The 16029-nt window shown below is 34.0% G+C and overlaps 3 protein-coding genes across 3 annotated transcripts; 1 reads left to right on the top strand and 2 right to left on the bottom strand.

Annotated features, from left to right (window-relative positions):
• Positions 1-21: 21 nt before the first annotated feature.
• On the bottom strand, positions 22-5326 carry LOC123664473 (S-methyl-5'-thioadenosine phosphorylase). The gene is made up of 7 exons (XM_045599013.1): positions 5145-5326; positions 4242-4379; positions 3023-3202; positions 2323-2398; positions 1643-1729; positions 583-705; positions 22-96 (listed from the first exon to the last, which is right to left on the bottom strand). Exons 1-7 carry the CDS (start codon positions 5324-5326, stop codon positions 61-63), a joined length of 822 nt encoding a protein of 273 aa, XP_045454969.1. The 3' UTR covers positions 22-60.
• A 1231-nt stretch (positions 5327-6557) lies between these two features.
• Positions 6558-9284, bottom strand: LOC123664474 (cytochrome c oxidase assembly factor 7 homolog). The gene is made up of 3 exons (XM_045599014.1): positions 9044-9284; positions 8403-8788; positions 6558-7040 (listed from the first exon to the last, which is right to left on the bottom strand). Exons 2-3 carry the CDS (start codon positions 8785-8787, stop codon positions 6673-6675), a joined length of 753 nt encoding a protein of 250 aa, XP_045454970.1. The 5' UTR covers position 8788; positions 9044-9284; the 3' UTR covers positions 6558-6672.
• A 4103-nt stretch (positions 9285-13387) lies between these two features.
• Positions 13388-15474, top strand: LOC123664467 (heme oxygenase 1). Its single transcript, XM_045599007.1, has 4 exons — positions 13388-13608; positions 13683-13815; positions 14170-14381; positions 14745-15474. Exons 1-4 carry the CDS (start codon positions 13509-13511, stop codon positions 15032-15034), a joined length of 735 nt encoding a protein of 244 aa, XP_045454963.1. The 5' UTR covers positions 13388-13508; the 3' UTR covers positions 15035-15474.
• The last annotated feature ends 555 nt before the right edge of the window (positions 15475-16029 follow it).

The following is a 16029-nucleotide window of genomic DNA, read 5'->3' as shown; positions in this document are numbered from 1 at the left end:
ACTAAAATACATACACGGTCAATATATTAAATGTTTATTCATTTTAAAGACTTAAAATTTTCAATTCTTCAACATAATGGCTGAGCTGACGAGGTCCTGAAAACAAAAATATATACATTAGTCAGTATTCAGTCTTACGTAAAACGATTGCTATTTGACATTCATAATTATATATGTATATATATATAATTATGAACATTTACCAGAATTTAGCATTTTACCAGAACAATATATATATAAATGCAATTTTATAAAAATCCTACCAATATTATAAATGCGAAAGTTTGTGTATGTTTGAGTGTTATGTAAGTTTGTTTTACTTTACTTTCACGCTTAATATGAACGCTTTTAATAAAACTTAGTACGTAGATAGCCGGAGACCCAGAATAACACATAGGCTATTTTTTATCCTGACACGACCTTCGACATCGGAAATAACGTGGTTAAAACCGCACGGCGCAGCTAGTTTTGTATAAAGCAAAATATCTTGGTGTGTTTGTGTTTAACTTAATGAAAATATAAAAATATTTTGAAATAGTATATAGGAAAAAATTATGATATTTCTTATAGTATGTTGAATACCTTGTGACAGTCGAGGTAGGTGTAGTCGGAGTCAGCGGCTAGTATCTGCACGCCGTCTACGATAACATCAATCGCTTTTTTAATGTTCCTCGCGAATATTTCGAGGACCTCGCTAACTGACACCTGTAAAACAAAAATAACAAAATATTACAAACTTCTAAATAACAAAGTTAAAAATAAAAATAACAACAGCTCTCAAAAATTCTTCACAAAATTAAATTTTGTAAATGTCTCCACTTAAAATTGTGTACGAAATATTATCGGTAACACTTTGTGCGATCAACGCCTGTATAAATTACAAGGCATTTCTCACTTAAGATGTTCTTTCATAAACATTTTTGAATATCATATCAAAAATTGACCGCTCCAGCGGGATTTGAACCCGCGTCTCCGACTGACCGTGTCATACCGACCGTTCCATAGCTTAATTGGCTAGAGCTCCGACACGGTCAGTCGGAGACGCGGGTTCGAATCCCGCTGGAGCGGTCAATTTTTGATATGACATTCAAAAATGTTTAGAATTCCTAATGTGTGGGTAACACAAAAATAAAATCGTGCATATTAAAAATAGCATGGTGTCGTCTCCTGTTAAAGATTTTCATTGTAATATGAAACTTTGAATAGTTACGGGTCTCTGTAAAGAACTCACTATAGACGGCGCCACGGTTCGCTTAAACCGAAAGTAAAAATCATCATATCAAAAATTTCGCTTTGGCGGGTACATCGTTCCATGGCTTAATTGGCTAGAGCGCCGACACGGTCAGTCGGAGACGCGGGTTCGAATCCCGCTGGAGCGGTCAATTTTTGATATGATATTCAAAAATGTTTTGAATTTCTAATGTGTGGGTAACACAAAAATAAAATCGTGCATATGTTCTTTCATAGTTTTTGTTTCTTCTCATCAATCTAAATAATTAACGGTAAATCAATTAAAATCGGTTGGACCAATACAAGTACAGACAGGTAAGAACGGCCAATATAGCTAAGGGTACGTACGGACTAATACAGGTACAGGTGAAGGTACGAACGGACCAATATGGATACAGATACAGGTACGTACGGACTGCTCGTTCTCCCGCCAGCAGTCGTAGTCGGTGACGAGCGCGACGGCCGCGTAGCTCAGCCCCGCCTCCTTCGCCAGCACCACCTGCACCGAGCAGCAGTGTTGACGACTAACTTATTGAGGTACACGGGAAGAAAGAACAGTCCACCTGCGACCGCCTCAACCTTTCAAAAGCATTTGTTTTATGGGTAATAGTAACAATCAGTTATGTATGTTGAAGATAATTTTATTATACAATAATGAGTATTTCAATTGTGAATTTCGTTTCGTTACGATAGTAGTGTATAACGAAATTTTGTTCCAATTAAAAAAATATACACCGAGTTGGCGCAACGGTTACAGCCATGGATTGTAACTGTTGCGCTGGCGGTTGCGGGTTTGATCCCCGCACATGACAAACATTTGTATTGGCCATACAGGTGTTTGCCGTGGTCTGGGTGTTTGTGCAGTCCTTGTGGGGTCTCCCCACCGTGTCTCGGAGAGCACGTTAAGCCGTCGGTCCCGGTTGTTATTATTTACACCTGATAGCGATCGTTACTCACAGTAGGGAATATATCCGCCAACCCGCATTGGAGCAGCGTGGTGGATTAAGCTCTAATCCTTCTCCTACATGGGGAAAGAGGCCTATGCCCAGTAGTGGGATATTATAGGCTGAAGCGTAAAAAAATATATCGTACTTCCGGTACTGTAGTCATGTTGACGACGTGTCCGCCCCATTGGCGATGCATCAAACTTTCGGCGCGGCTGGAGAATCTGTTTGACGAAATTTTGAATTTAGTAATACGTGTCCGCTGCTCTAGTTTTTTTTTTTTTTATATCATTAGGTCGACAAACAAGCGTACGGCTCACGTGATGGTAAGAGATTAGTAGCTTATAGACGCCAGCAACACCAGAAGCATCGCAAGCGCGCTACCGACCCAATCCCCAATCCTTAGGAGCTCTGGTCACCTTACTCACTAAGAAGAACACAATACTACTTGAAAACAGTATTATTTAGCTGTGATCTTCTGTAAGGTCGAGGTACTACCCCAGTCGGGCTGCTCCAGATTTTGAGCAGGAAATTCCTGTTGTGCCCTACTTCAGTTAAGAGTTGTGAGTAATTCGACGTTCGAAACAGATTTTTTTTTTTATAGAAGAGGGGGCAAACGGACAGTTGGCTCACCTGATGGTAAGTGAAAACAACATCCACAGACACCCGCTACATCAAAGGATTAGCAGTCGTGTTGTCGGCCTTTCAAAAAGGAATATGCTCTTCTTTTGAAGGTCCCTAGGTCGTATTTGTTCGGAAATACCGTAGGTGGTAGCTGGTTCCAAAGAGGGGTCGTGCGTGGCAGAAAATGGCGCAAAATGCGAAAAAAGAATGCGGTGGGCGACGACCTGGGCCCCTGCACGGTGACGGCGGTGCCGGCCGCGTGGCACACGAGTGCGCGGCCGCGGGCGGCGCTGAGCAGCGCCCGGCGCGCGCGCTCGCAGAAGGCGGGCCGCATGGGCAGGTGGCACACGCCGCGCGGCCCGCCCGCCGTGCCGTCGTAGAACGTGCACTGGCGGCCCCACGTCCTGCACATGTAGAATATTTGTGCTTGCTCGCAAACGAAAAAAAAACCGACTTCAATTACATCGACGAGTAATACAACTTAGATCGACGAAAAAATAGTCAAGTCACTACGCGTTATCAAAGATTACTCAAAAAGTAATTATCAGATCTCGCTTGCAGCTCTTTAATGTCACCACATGATAAACATTAGCTATCGATTAAATTAAAAATTATCAAAATTGGTACACCCAGTAAAAAGTTATGCGGCTTTTCGAGAGTTTCCCTCGATTTCTCTGGGATCCCATCATCAAATCCTGGTTTCCTTATCATGGTACCAAACTAGGGATATCTCCTTTCCAACAAAAAAAGAATTATCAAAATCAGTACATCCATTAAAAAGTTATGTGGTCTAATACAACGTAGATCGAAGAAAAAAGCGTCAAGTAAAAACGCATTATTAGATATAATTCAAAAAGTACTTGTTAGATAGATCTCAAATAAATTTAAATGGGACCAAATTCACACACCACCTTTCGATTAATAAAATTTTTGTCGAAATCGGTCCACCCAATCAAAAGTTCTGAAGTCACATACATAAAAAAAAATACAGTCGAATTGAGAACCTCCTTTTTGGAAGTCAGTTAATGACGATCTATTCAAATTATTATAAAAATTGATTTAATTTATAGACTTTGCCATGTAGCAGATTAGACCAGATTCGATTGACGTCAACGAAAACTGCTGTTACATACAAGTTATATGATATAGCGCATTTTTTTTATAACTGGTGCATTTATTCAAGATATTAAAGACAAAAAATTCAAAAAAAAAAATTGTATAGGCAAAATACGTAGTAACTATTGTTTAAAAAAGTACTACCTACAGAATTGACCCCTCTGCGATATTATTATACATATGAACTAGACGGATCTATCCACTTAGATTTTTCTTCATATCCTTATTACACATGACATCACTCTACTGGGGACTGTTAATAGTTACGTATGAGGCGTTTACAGTCAAATTTGAATTGAATTCAAAAAGCGAGTATCAGTAATTTGCCTGTCAATAAAGTCATCCAGTACAACCAAGTCCCCGGGCCGGTATTGCTCCACTAGTGAGCCAGTCGCAGTGGTGGCTAGGATGTGCGTGCAACCTACCATCTTCAGCGCCCAGATGTTCGCACGATAGTTTACATCACTGAAAAAAAATTGAATTTGTTTCTCTGTTCGTACAAAAGTAACAGTACAAACTGTTCCTTTAATTTTATGAGTATTTAATAAACATCCCGTAAAAGCAACATTACTGGGTAAACATTTTCAGTACAAGAATTAGAGTAATCCGCCTAATGTGCTTACAATTTCATCGTATCACTTGTTCTTTTATTAATAATTAAAGCTTGTATAAAAAGAATATTATAATAATAATTTGTAAAAAAAAATTAAAAGAAAGAATTATTGTATATGTAGTATTATTATTATTTATTTACTAGCAACGGTAACAAAATGTAATACAAATATTAAGGCCAATTCCGATCATGCATAAGTTTAAAATTAAATTAAGAACAAACGTGCAAATAAAAAATAATTGTTTTCCCTAACATTACGTACGATAAAACTAAAAAAAAAAATTAATTTTATATAATATTAAACTAATTAATAATTATTACAGATTTCGCAATATTCTAACTTAGCACACTTATTAAGTTGCGAGTCGTTCATTTCAAAGTTATCCTAGTATCTGCAATTAGGTTTTATCTATTTTTCTAAACTAAGAATACAGATATGTAAAGTTAATTGATTAGCTGTACTTATTTTTTACATTTCTTAGCATCTCTCTAAATTGAATCGTTTTTGATGGAACCCATTTAACCAAAGATTATGAATGAATTAACTCTTTATAATAATTGTGTATTTGGCCTTGGCAACTCGTAGATTAAAGGTAATACAAATAACATCAAATTACCTGGGTTGATACTGATGTTTTCTTCCATGTCTGGCTAAGAGGACGCAAGATACGCCCTTGATGTTACCTTCTAGTAGCACGTCAGAAGGTTTCCCAAAAGGTGTGGTTATTTCTCTCTCAATAGGGTTCTCAAATAGATTCGGGTCATCGAACCCGGAACCACCGATTATACCAATCTGCATTTTCAATTACGAAATTTGAGTATGGAATATAAACTGATTATGTAAAATTTATCACAAATCTATGTTTTTTAAACTTGATACACTTTTAGATAATTTATTCAACTTTTATTTTGACTAGCCCGTTGGCGCAGTTTGTAGTAGCCCTGCTTTCTGCTCCGCGGGTTGTGGGTTTGATTCCCGCCTGAGTCTGGGTGTAATATTTGCATTTATATTTGTATTATTTACATGTATATTTATAAATAACTACCTACCTACTGTTACTTATAACACAAGCATTAAGTTGCTTATTTTAGGAACACACGACTATTAACTGTGTGAATGTTATATGATATTTATTACTTATTTATTTATTTAAAGAAAGGTGGATAATATTGATTTATTTTCTGAGTAGCCCGTTTGCGCAGTTTGTAGTGACCCTGCTTTCTGCTCCGGTGGGTGTGGGTTCGATTCCCACTCCGAGTCTGGGTGTAATATATATATTTATTTATATATGTATTATTTATATGTATGTTTATCGAAAAAAAAAAATGTAGCTATACCTATAACACAAGTATTAAGTCGCTTACTTTAGGAACAGGGCCGTGTGTGTATGTTGTAAATATTTATTTATTTACTTGGTAACCAAGTTTCATTAAAATCGGTCCTGTAATTTTTGCGAGAGAGTTACAAACATACACACATCCATTCTCACAACTTTCGCTTTAGTAATATTAGAAGAATTTAGTATACTAAATATTAATTAAATAAAAAATACAATTGACAACCATTCTGGAGTAATGGTGAGTGAGCTGAGTAGGTGTGAGAAATAAGCGATATTATCTGTAGTTTTGCAAATATTTGTTTCTGATCTGGATGGCTATTCTTGTGGGTTCCACCATGTCTCGGAGAGCTGTTAAGCTGTCGGTCATGATTGTTACCATAATAATAGACTGATAGAAATCATTACTTATATTGAGAAATTTACTGCCAACTTGCAGTAAAGCTGTGTATCAAATTAACCTCCAAATTTACTGATGAAGGAGGCCCATGCCAGGATGTTAAAGGCTAAATCAAGCAATCAAATGCATCTAAAAAATTGAGTCAATATCTGACAGATAAATAAAAATACATTTGACAAGCAGTAATAGAATAAAGCACTGAGACTTTATATACATTTTTTTGATATCTTCGACTAATGACATTGGTTATTTAAATATACAATATAAAAATGAGGTTAAATAATACAAAAAGAAACATCTTTAAATACTTTATTTAAATAGTAATTAGCTATATCAACTAGAGGTATCAATTTAAATACTTAAAAGACAAATGCAGTTTAAATGTCAACCATATTTAAACTAAGAATATTATTTATTGTCAAGGCCTTGTTGAAATTTAAGTTCCTTTGTAGTTTCATCTGCATTTTGTAGACTCTTGGCAATTTCAAAGTATCTTTTTGATTCGTCTAGATTCTTTTCAACTCCGTCACCTTTTTTGTACATCAAACTGACATTAGCACAGGCATAGACATGGCCTAGCTCACATCCTCTCAACGCGAACTGAAAAGCTTGTTTTAGATCTGGTTTTATTAAGAAATCAAGTTTAGCATTTTTCTCTGGATTGTGTGGATTGTATTCTTTGGGATTTTTCGGTACACCGGTGAGGTACATGCCCGATAAATAGTGACAAGCCATAGACTCCTTGTTGTCACAGCTTTTTTTGAGATAATTATAGCCTAAAAAATAATATTTTGTTATAAACAAAAAAAAAAATATAGTAGTAGTAGTATTCTAGTAGATAATAATTGTATAAAATAGTAGTCTTTATTTTTATTATAATATAATGTCGTAAATTTATATTTCATTACTTGATATTACACATATTATACACATACAATTTATTGTTATAATTTGATAAACTTATGATAATTTTAATTTTATGATTTAAGCACAGCTTACTAATAATAATGAAAGTATTTTTTATAAAACACAAACTTATCAAAAAAAAGTTAACTAAAAATGAAACGATAAAATGTTTATATATAAATTTTTTAATAAATTGTGATATGATATACATTATCTAATGTTTACGTTGTTTATCGTATGTTTTTTTTTTCAAATCTAAAAAAGTTGTTTCATTATAATATTATTTACATTTTTTATGATTTTAATATATATAACAAATTGTAACTCCAAGTTTCCGACTGCGCAAAGTAAACATCTCCTTTCTGAGTTATGGTATTCGCATGTATTATAAAATCCCACAAACAATTATGGAATTGTCTCAACATAAATTTTAAGTTTTTATTAAAAAAATAATAATAGATAAAGGGTATTATTCGGTGCAGGATTACATGGTTGATAAAGATGTGTGGACTTAGTGACGCTGTATTTTATGCAACATGATACTAATTTTGTACTAAAACACAGTTTATATATTATTTTTCAAAAGAGTAACTGCGGAATTTCATGCCGATTCTTCTCTGCAAAATCTACATTCCAAATAGGTGGTAGCTTTACTTTTACAAAAATAATAATTTATTTTTAGTTTTAATTTGTAAAATGTTGATTCAAAAATGCTCATGGGGCTTATTTAAATAAAGCTTTTTTTGATTTTCGTTTTGATTTTATAAATTAATATTGTAGTGTATGTATTGTATTGTATTGTTGTGGGCTCGGTTTTCCACATTTAGACACAAAGGTGGTCCACTATGAGTGAAATATTGTAGTGTATCAATTTGAAATAGTAGAATTATTAATAACTGACATAAATATTGCGCTATGTATAAGACTTAAGTTCGAATATTAAAGTTATCTATTAGTACTTTTTTTTTAAATATAAGTTTTAACATCCATAGGCTCTTAAGTGCCCATGCCTTTTTATTTACATTTTAATTTTCAAAGCGTTGAGGCGTATTATTTTCAACATTGAATGCTTCAAATTGCGAACTAATGCTTATTTTCTCTAATTCGACAGTGAGTCCAAAACTGACCGTGATATATATATATATATATATATATATATAAAGTATATATATAGGATAATAATTAAGATAATTATTTACGACTGGTTATTTTTTTTATCTATTAGTACTAACCTTTGGGTACATCCCGCTGTACTGTGACATTAGGACCAGTAGATGTTAAAAGCAATCCGGCGTGAAGACAGGACGTAGGATTGTTTAACTCGCAACCCTTTTCGAAAATATGCAACGCTTCTTGAGGATCACTTTTATCTCGCCCTCGCCCGATCAGTGCATAGTTACCGTATTTTAAACATGATTTTCCGTAATTATAATCTAAGCAATTACTTTTATATACTGTTGCCGCTTTTCCATAATCTTTTTTAATAGCTTCTAAGTAGTCACCAAGAAGGTGACAAACTTCGGGGTTTTTTTCTTTGTAACATCCGAACCGATATTCAATTCCGAGGTTCTCGATGTATTCTTTTACTTCCTCTTCTTTTTTTAAGTCATAGGCCATTCTTATTTCGTAATTTTTAAATCGGTACGTACCACGATAGGTTAGGTAACACAAATCGGGTTAAATGTCAAAATGATAACACATATCAATATCAACACTAGTAGCTTAACGCCGTTGAGCAACTTTTAATTTTTTATTATTAATAAACGAAAACGTTAAATTGTAAGATATCGAAAATGTTATTATAAGAAGAAAATAATAAAATATCATTACAACTTACAACATTTTATTTAATAATAACATTAAAAATAGTTACCTTAACACTCTTTCTATCAACCATTATGACTCGAAGACGTAGCTACTTGCTTTTTACAGAACTTCAGATTATTGTTGTTAACTAAACTTTATCTCAGCACTTTACTGATGTAAATGTTTCAATTTAGTTAGTATTAACATTAATTAACATATTTTATCAATTTAGTCCACCAAAGACCACAGATAAATAAATAATAATTTGTGTTTTTTATAGATTATAGATCCTCAAAGTTCAAACTTTCAAAGTAGTTCAAACTTCCAAAGTAGTTCAAACTTCAAACAATTAAAAACTTTTACAAAAAAATAAATTAAAATAGGGCATTCAGCTAACATACCACTTCTGGGCATAGGGCTCTTTCTCTGTTTAGGAAAAGGATTGGAGCTTAATCCACCACGCCGCTTCACTTCGGGTTGGCGGATATCTAATACCCTTAAATGAGCAATTATATATATATATATATATATATATATATATATATATATATATATATATTTCAAACCAAAACATATACAGGGTAACGTTGGCAGCCGTAATAGTATAGACTGTGATACAACTGCCTGCGTCTTCCACTCTGAGATATGAGACAGCATACATTATGTACATAGCAGATGCAAATCCATTTGAGAAATAATATAAAACAGTATTTAAACGATATTGTCCTTCTTTTTTGGGGGTAATAAAGTGTGTGAGGGTATGCTCATTTTTACTTCATGTCTATGTGAGTGTGTGTGTGCGCGTGTGTGCTTATGTGCGTGTGTGCTTGACTGCGTGCGTGTGTGCATGTGTGTTAGAAGAAACATTATTATTTTTTTATAATGAATTACATTTTCAGTCTCGACAAAATCAAGTGAGTGAAGCCAGCTGCGAATATTTTTTTTTGCAATGCATTGTTTTAAGGGGAAAAATATTGTTCACTTTATTTGCATTATTTTAGAGGTGGGCCAATGATCCAATGATCCAATGATCTAAAATTGCTGTTTTGCAAGAGTGATATGTGTTATGTGGCGGTATTGTACATACCCTACTTCTGTTGCGCTTTTGAGAGGGATTGTATATTAAACCTTTATGCTTACGAAGTACTGTATGATGAATATCTGCCTGACAGTCATGACAGAACATTCATGATATAGGAGTGCTGTGGAATATCTTCGCGGTCTTTTAGACAAAACTTTGAGAATCGCACGCTGCGCACGGTCCAGTGATAGCAGCGTAGTAATATTAGTTCCTCCCCACGTGACAATACAACACTGAAGTAGCGACTGAACAAGTGCATAATAAACATTAATTAGTGTGTCACGGTCTGCAGACATCCTAAGTTTATAGAAGATAGGAATCTCATATCATATAAAATCGTTAAAGCTTGAATATGTAGGGACCAGTTGAGATGTTTATTTATAATGATACCAAGATATTTTGTGCTGGATGTAGAAGTTAGGCTGGGACAGTGACATTCACAATCGTCGTCTGACTTAAGACAATGGTGAGCTCTTATACAAAAATCACTTGAGGGTTGGGTATTTACACGCAGTGAAAAAGTTATATATGTGGTCTTATTTAGATTAAGTGTCAGCAAGTTATCATCTAGATATTTTATAATTTGTTTCAATGCATGATTGTATACCTCTGCCAATTCTCTTCCATGTAGAATCAGCGCTGTATCATCTGCGTAGGTAATTATTTCACAATTAGCCAGTCGAAGAGCACACAAGCTGTTGGTGTATATCAAAAACAATGTTGGATCAAGAAAACAGCCCTTTGGGACTCCATATGCTAACATAGTGTCATCATTGGTGCAGTTTCCTATTTTGACACATTGGGTACGATTCGAAAGGTAATCACGAAAAATATCCCCTCGTTATATCCTCTTTTAGATAGTATTTCATCCGCAAGATCTGCAAAATAATTATTTACTAAGTGACATATGAGGGTCTTCATCAAGATGTAACAATACTGTTGGGGCTGGTTTAGGGTTCCTCAAACTGACTACTCCTTTTATAGTGTCCCACATGCCTTTAGGATTAGTTTTATTTTTCTTAAATTCATAGACAGATTCATATTTAGAAGATATAGACAGTACATCATTAGAAGTCCTTAGTTTTGCTTTTTTGTGTAGTTTATCATGATTTCTAATATCTTAATATATATAAATCTCGTGTCACAATGTTTGTCCTCAATGGACTCCTAAACCACTTAACCGATTATAATAAAATTTGCACACCATGTGCAATTCGATCCAACTTGAAAGATAGGCTATATTTTATTTTGATATATTAATTATTATATTTAAGAAAAAAATATAGAAGGCGGTACAAAGTTCACCAGGTCAGCTAGTAACGTATAAGACTTGGTGTAAGCCATGGCTTAATAGCTCGTATTAAGTTGGAGTATTTATAAATGGCGTTCGATACTATATCGATGAAAACATTAGCTCCCTGATTCGCATTTTTAGATTCGTACACTTGATTAAAATTTGTACAGAATAACTCCTGCAACAAACTAGGGTATCTTTTCTTCTGATAGTAGCTTTTTCTTGACTTCTTTTTATTTTGCATTCCAGGACAAAAAACGTAGGAGCATGATCTGTTATCAGAGAATCGAGTATAAAAGTCTTGGAATATCTGTCTGACCTCAGTGAAATGTGATCAAGACAACTGTCCATACGATTTGGAAGTTCATGTGTTGGTATCAGAACATAAGATGCAATATGGTTCATATATTTATGTCGGTTTAAAGCATTGCCATTTGAAGCAATATTCACATTAATATCTCTAAACAGAACAACCGATCGTGCCGATGCTAAGGACGTCAAACACTCCAAACCATTACAAAAATTATTATATTATTAATTTCGTTTGAGTTAGATACGATTAAACTATTTGCTTCCCCAATATTAGTTTCAAGCTTACAACTATGTTTCAGATCTGATTTTACATATACGACAACGCCATCGTTCTGTTTTAGATAAGTTGAAACATAGGACACATACTCCGATAGCACTGGAGTGATCGACATTTTACTTATCCAGCACTCCGTCAATACAAGAACATCACATGATATGGGGATTTTTTCCAAAAGGACAGTAAAATCGTCAAGGAATACATTATCAATTAAATATGAATAATATTTTTCGATCTTACCGACATAATAAGAAAAAAATATGAACTGATTACTTATTTAATTAAAAAATCACGAGTGTAATTAGAAAAAAAGGAAAAAATCGATCTGAAGACATGAGCGTTTGAACCGGGGTCTTCTCAGTCGGTTCTGACCAGGCGATTTGACCTGAGCTATTACATCCTTAGTGACAGTTGTGAAATTTACCTTCGTATTCTAACGATATTGTAGCCATTCTTTCATTGCCTAAAAATAGGGATAAAAAGACTTTCCTAAAAATGAATCCCAGCTAGATCGATTTTATCACCTCTGAAATCGTTGGAGCCGTTTCCGAGATTCAGATTATATATATATAAACAAGAATTGCTCGTTTAATAGTATTAGTTTGAACTAAAAAAAAATCTTACACGCTTGATTTGGAGAGTCGGAAGGAGGAGAGAGAATGTATGGCGAGAGCATTACGAAAAGTGTGATCAGGCGAGGCAAACAGACGTTGAGAGGGAGATATAAGTTAGATAGAGCTAAAGAATTGCTACTTCAGTCATGTGGTATAAAGTACACTCGTTTTTGTATCAAATTTTAAATTCTTGAGAAATATACTCCTGGGGGGATTGGGGATTGGGTCGGTAACGCGCTTGCGATGCTTTTGCTGTTGCAGACGTCTATAAGCTACGGTAATCGCTTACCATCAGGTGAGCCGTACGCTTGTTTGCCGACCTAGTGACATAAAAAAAAAAAAAAAAATAGTAACTATACTATAATTCAATTTGTATCAATTATTTGAAAAATGTTATCATAAGAAGAAGAGACGTTGCAGTTGGGTTTTCTTCCTCCACGCAGAGTACGGGGGGGGGGGGGTTCACTCGTCCACCCTAAGTCGCGCGAAAGCATGCTCTTTTTTGTGCTGAGGCCGAGGTCCGTCGGAGTAAAGGCCCATGGCTACCCTGGACTGTACCGACTCAGATTGGCAATGTTCACTCCAGGCTACGCCTGGGGTACCGGAACGAGGAGATTGCCCCCCTAAGACGTGGCTCCGAAAGGCGCGGCATTGCGGGTGGGGAACTTAGGTTTACTCCCCGCCCGCGGGGCCAGCTGGAGGTGGGTCGGGGGACCCGTCGTCCACGCTAATCAGCCCCGAGAAGGAAGGCGCACTTTGTGTATTCATTTAAGTGCGCCTTCGGAAATACAAATTACAATCGTTGCGGTCGTTTAGTGGAACCCACCCATTGTCACTTGATTGTCACTTATCATCTATCAAACTTTCGGTGTAGCATGATAAATTAATTTTAGAAGAGAAGGTATTGCAAATTCACAAAGAAAAATATTTATATATAAAAATATATATTTAAGAATGGCGCAAAGTGAAGAATTGTTTACCACTCGTATGCGTAAAGCTACAAGATCTATTCACTCCTTAAGTGACGCTTTGGTTAATGCGAAATTTGCCCTCTGTAAGTTTACGTTTTTTTGTTTACATTACTTCATTTAAAAAAATATATATATATATATGTTTAAAATATTTCAGCATTAAGCGATGAAACCGTTTGGGGTGGAGGACTCTTTGTTTTTTACCATATATTTGCATATCTCGAAGATGCGAAGAAAAGATTGAATATGAGGGACTATGAAAAATTGTTTGTGTCTGACGTATTGTTAAGGTACTTTGTTGCAAATTAGTTACTTTTATATTACAGTACTATATTTTATTAGTAATATGCTTTACCATGTTGCCTAGTGTTGCTAAATACGCACTATTTAAATCTTAATAAGTAATAATAATTTGGTTTGACTTACAAATATTTACACTTCAAATATTTACTACACTTCGAAATACCTTATTTTTTACTGTTTTTTGGTGCAAAGCCATAAGAACAAAATTAGTTATTTACTACCAGTTCTAAATTGTACCAAAAAATAAAAATTGTATAAACTACTTACTATTTTAGTTATATAATTTTGGTATGGAATGATTTTTAATAAACACTGTGCTTAAATACTCCTTCATCTTGTAGAAAAGACGCTTTTGAAGATGATTTACTACATTATCTTGGAGAGGACTGGCGCTCCACACCCAAGTCAATGGCCTTGGAAAACTATTTGGAACATTTGCAAAATCTTGAAAGAGAAAACCCAAAGCTTCTTATGGCTTACGTGTATCATCTGTACTTAGGCTTGTTGAGCGGTGGCCAAATCCTTGCTAAGAAGAGGAGCGTTTTTGGTGATGGTACTTACTTTTATCTTAAGAGGGTAATTGATATAGGATGGTGTGTTATATTTAATTGAATTGTATGATTTTTTTAATAAGAATATATATATTTTAATTATACTTAAGGGTCATTTTACACATATATACAGAGTGTAATGAAGTTTTTTTTAGTAATGAAGATATCAGCTGCCATGCATTGGGAGCCACCACCTGGCTGGGATATTTGTGTATTGGAAAACTTGAAAAAAAAAAGATAAAGGAAATCTGTAAAATCATTAGGATATTATGATGTAACCAATCGAAATAGGGATTTATTTTTAATATATATATAAATGACTATGTTTTGATGGCATTAAATAAGAAATTTTAATTAATTTTCAGCTAACTCACCAGTAGGTAAATACATCGATAGAGTGACAGATTTCACAGACGTTGATATTCCGCAGTTAAAGAATGATTTCAGACAAGCAATGAACGAAATAGCAGCAAAGATGTCAGAAGAAGAAAAGCAAGCATTTATAGAAGAGAGTAATCAAGTGTTTTTGATGAATAACTTGATTGTGAACTCCGTCGGTGGTCAGAATAAAGTTCTCTATAATGTGCTGTACAAAACATCAGCTATAGTCCTACTTATTCTCGGTGTGATGTTGGCTTATAAGATTAATAAATAATTAATTTTATAATTGTTAAGTCAAAATAAATAACTTATTGATTATTGAATATTATCAAATCACTGTATCAAAAATATCATTAACTACATATAATAAAGAAATTATAATTATATAAAATGACCTATTATTGTATAAGTAATTGTTATTCCTATTACATACTATTAGAATATATTATAAATAATTGTAATTTGTTAGCAGAAGTATTTGTCTGGTTAAGATCATCTTTAGTACTGTTATTTATTTGTATTTTTTTTTTCTCTAAACAGTATAATTACTATAAAATTATAAATTTATTCACAGTCAATATGTCTAATTTATATATTACTAGAAAATTTGATTGATTAATTTGTGGATGTTTTAAAATAAAACTTTAGAATGATCAAATGTAGAATGTGTGTAATATTGATGTTATTTTTGTTATTAATAAAAGACTGATTAAGTATATTCTTCTCCTTTATAGACTTATGGCTCCTTCTCCTTTCTAAATTATATAGGTCCGGAGACAGAATCCAGTTTTGACAATACAACAGTGGGTTAAGCTGGAGTTAGTGGAAGTGGTTATTTAATTTTATTTTTTGGTAAATTACAGTTTTATATCATTAATTTTAATAAACTTAGCTAAGACAACATATAAAGAAGTTGATACCAAAGTTAGAATAAAAGTAAAATTAACCGGACGGGGAATGATTTTGGGATGCATATATAATGATACAATTAATTTTGGACAATTACACAACCACCACCACATTTACATAAGAAACTGTCATGAACCATTTATTTTAGTAGTAGTAGTAGTTTAAGTTTAAAATTACGGGAAGATTATTTTTTAGCTTGAAATGGACTTTTCAATAAAACCTGGAGGTAGCTTCGAGAGTCGGAATACTATAGACACAATACATTCATCTGAGAAAGTAGAGGAGTAAGAACTTAAGAAGGCAGTTTATAATTCAAAATAATGTTGATTTTGAAATCCATACAGCGGAACAAATGTTTAA

Source organism: Melitaea cinxia, chromosome 22, assembly GCF_905220565.1.
Source record: "Melitaea cinxia chromosome 22, ilMelCinx1.1, whole genome shotgun sequence".
Classification (NCBI taxonomy): domain Eukaryota; kingdom Metazoa; phylum Arthropoda; class Insecta; order Lepidoptera; family Nymphalidae; genus Melitaea; species Melitaea cinxia.
This window is presented reverse-complemented; position numbering and strand designations above follow the sequence as displayed.

Coding starts and splice junctions, on each gene's coding strand:
- LOC123664473 (XM_045599013.1), bottom strand. CDS start 5,326: ATGCAGATTGGTATAATCGGTGGTTCCGGGTTCGATGACCCGAATCTA. Junction 3,203..4,241: donor CTGGATGACTTTATTGACAG/GCAAATTACTGA, acceptor CTACATGTGCAG/GACGTGGGGCCGCCAGTGCA. Junction 97..582: donor CCTACCTCGACTGTCACAAG/GTATTCAACATA, acceptor TTTTGTTTTCAG/GACCTCGTCAGCTCAGCCAT.
- LOC123664474 (XM_045599014.1), bottom strand. CDS start 8,787: ATGGCCTATGACTTAAAAAAAGAAGAGGAAGTAAAAGAATACATCGAG. Junction 7,041..8,402: donor ACAGCGGGATGTACCCAAAG/GTTAGTACTAAT, acceptor ATTATTTTTTAG/GCTATAATTATCTCAAAAAA.
- LOC123664467 (XM_045599007.1), top strand. CDS start 13,509: ATGGCGCAAAGTGAAGAATTGTTTACCACTCGTATGCGTAAAGCTACA. Junction 13,609..13,682: donor TAATGCGAAATTTGCCCTCT/GTAAGTTTACGT, acceptor AAAATATTTCAG/CATTAAGCGATGAAACCGTT. Junction 13,816..14,169: donor GTGTCTGACGTATTGTTAAG/GTACTTTGTTGC, acceptor TTCATCTTGTAG/AAAAGACGCTTTTGAAGATG.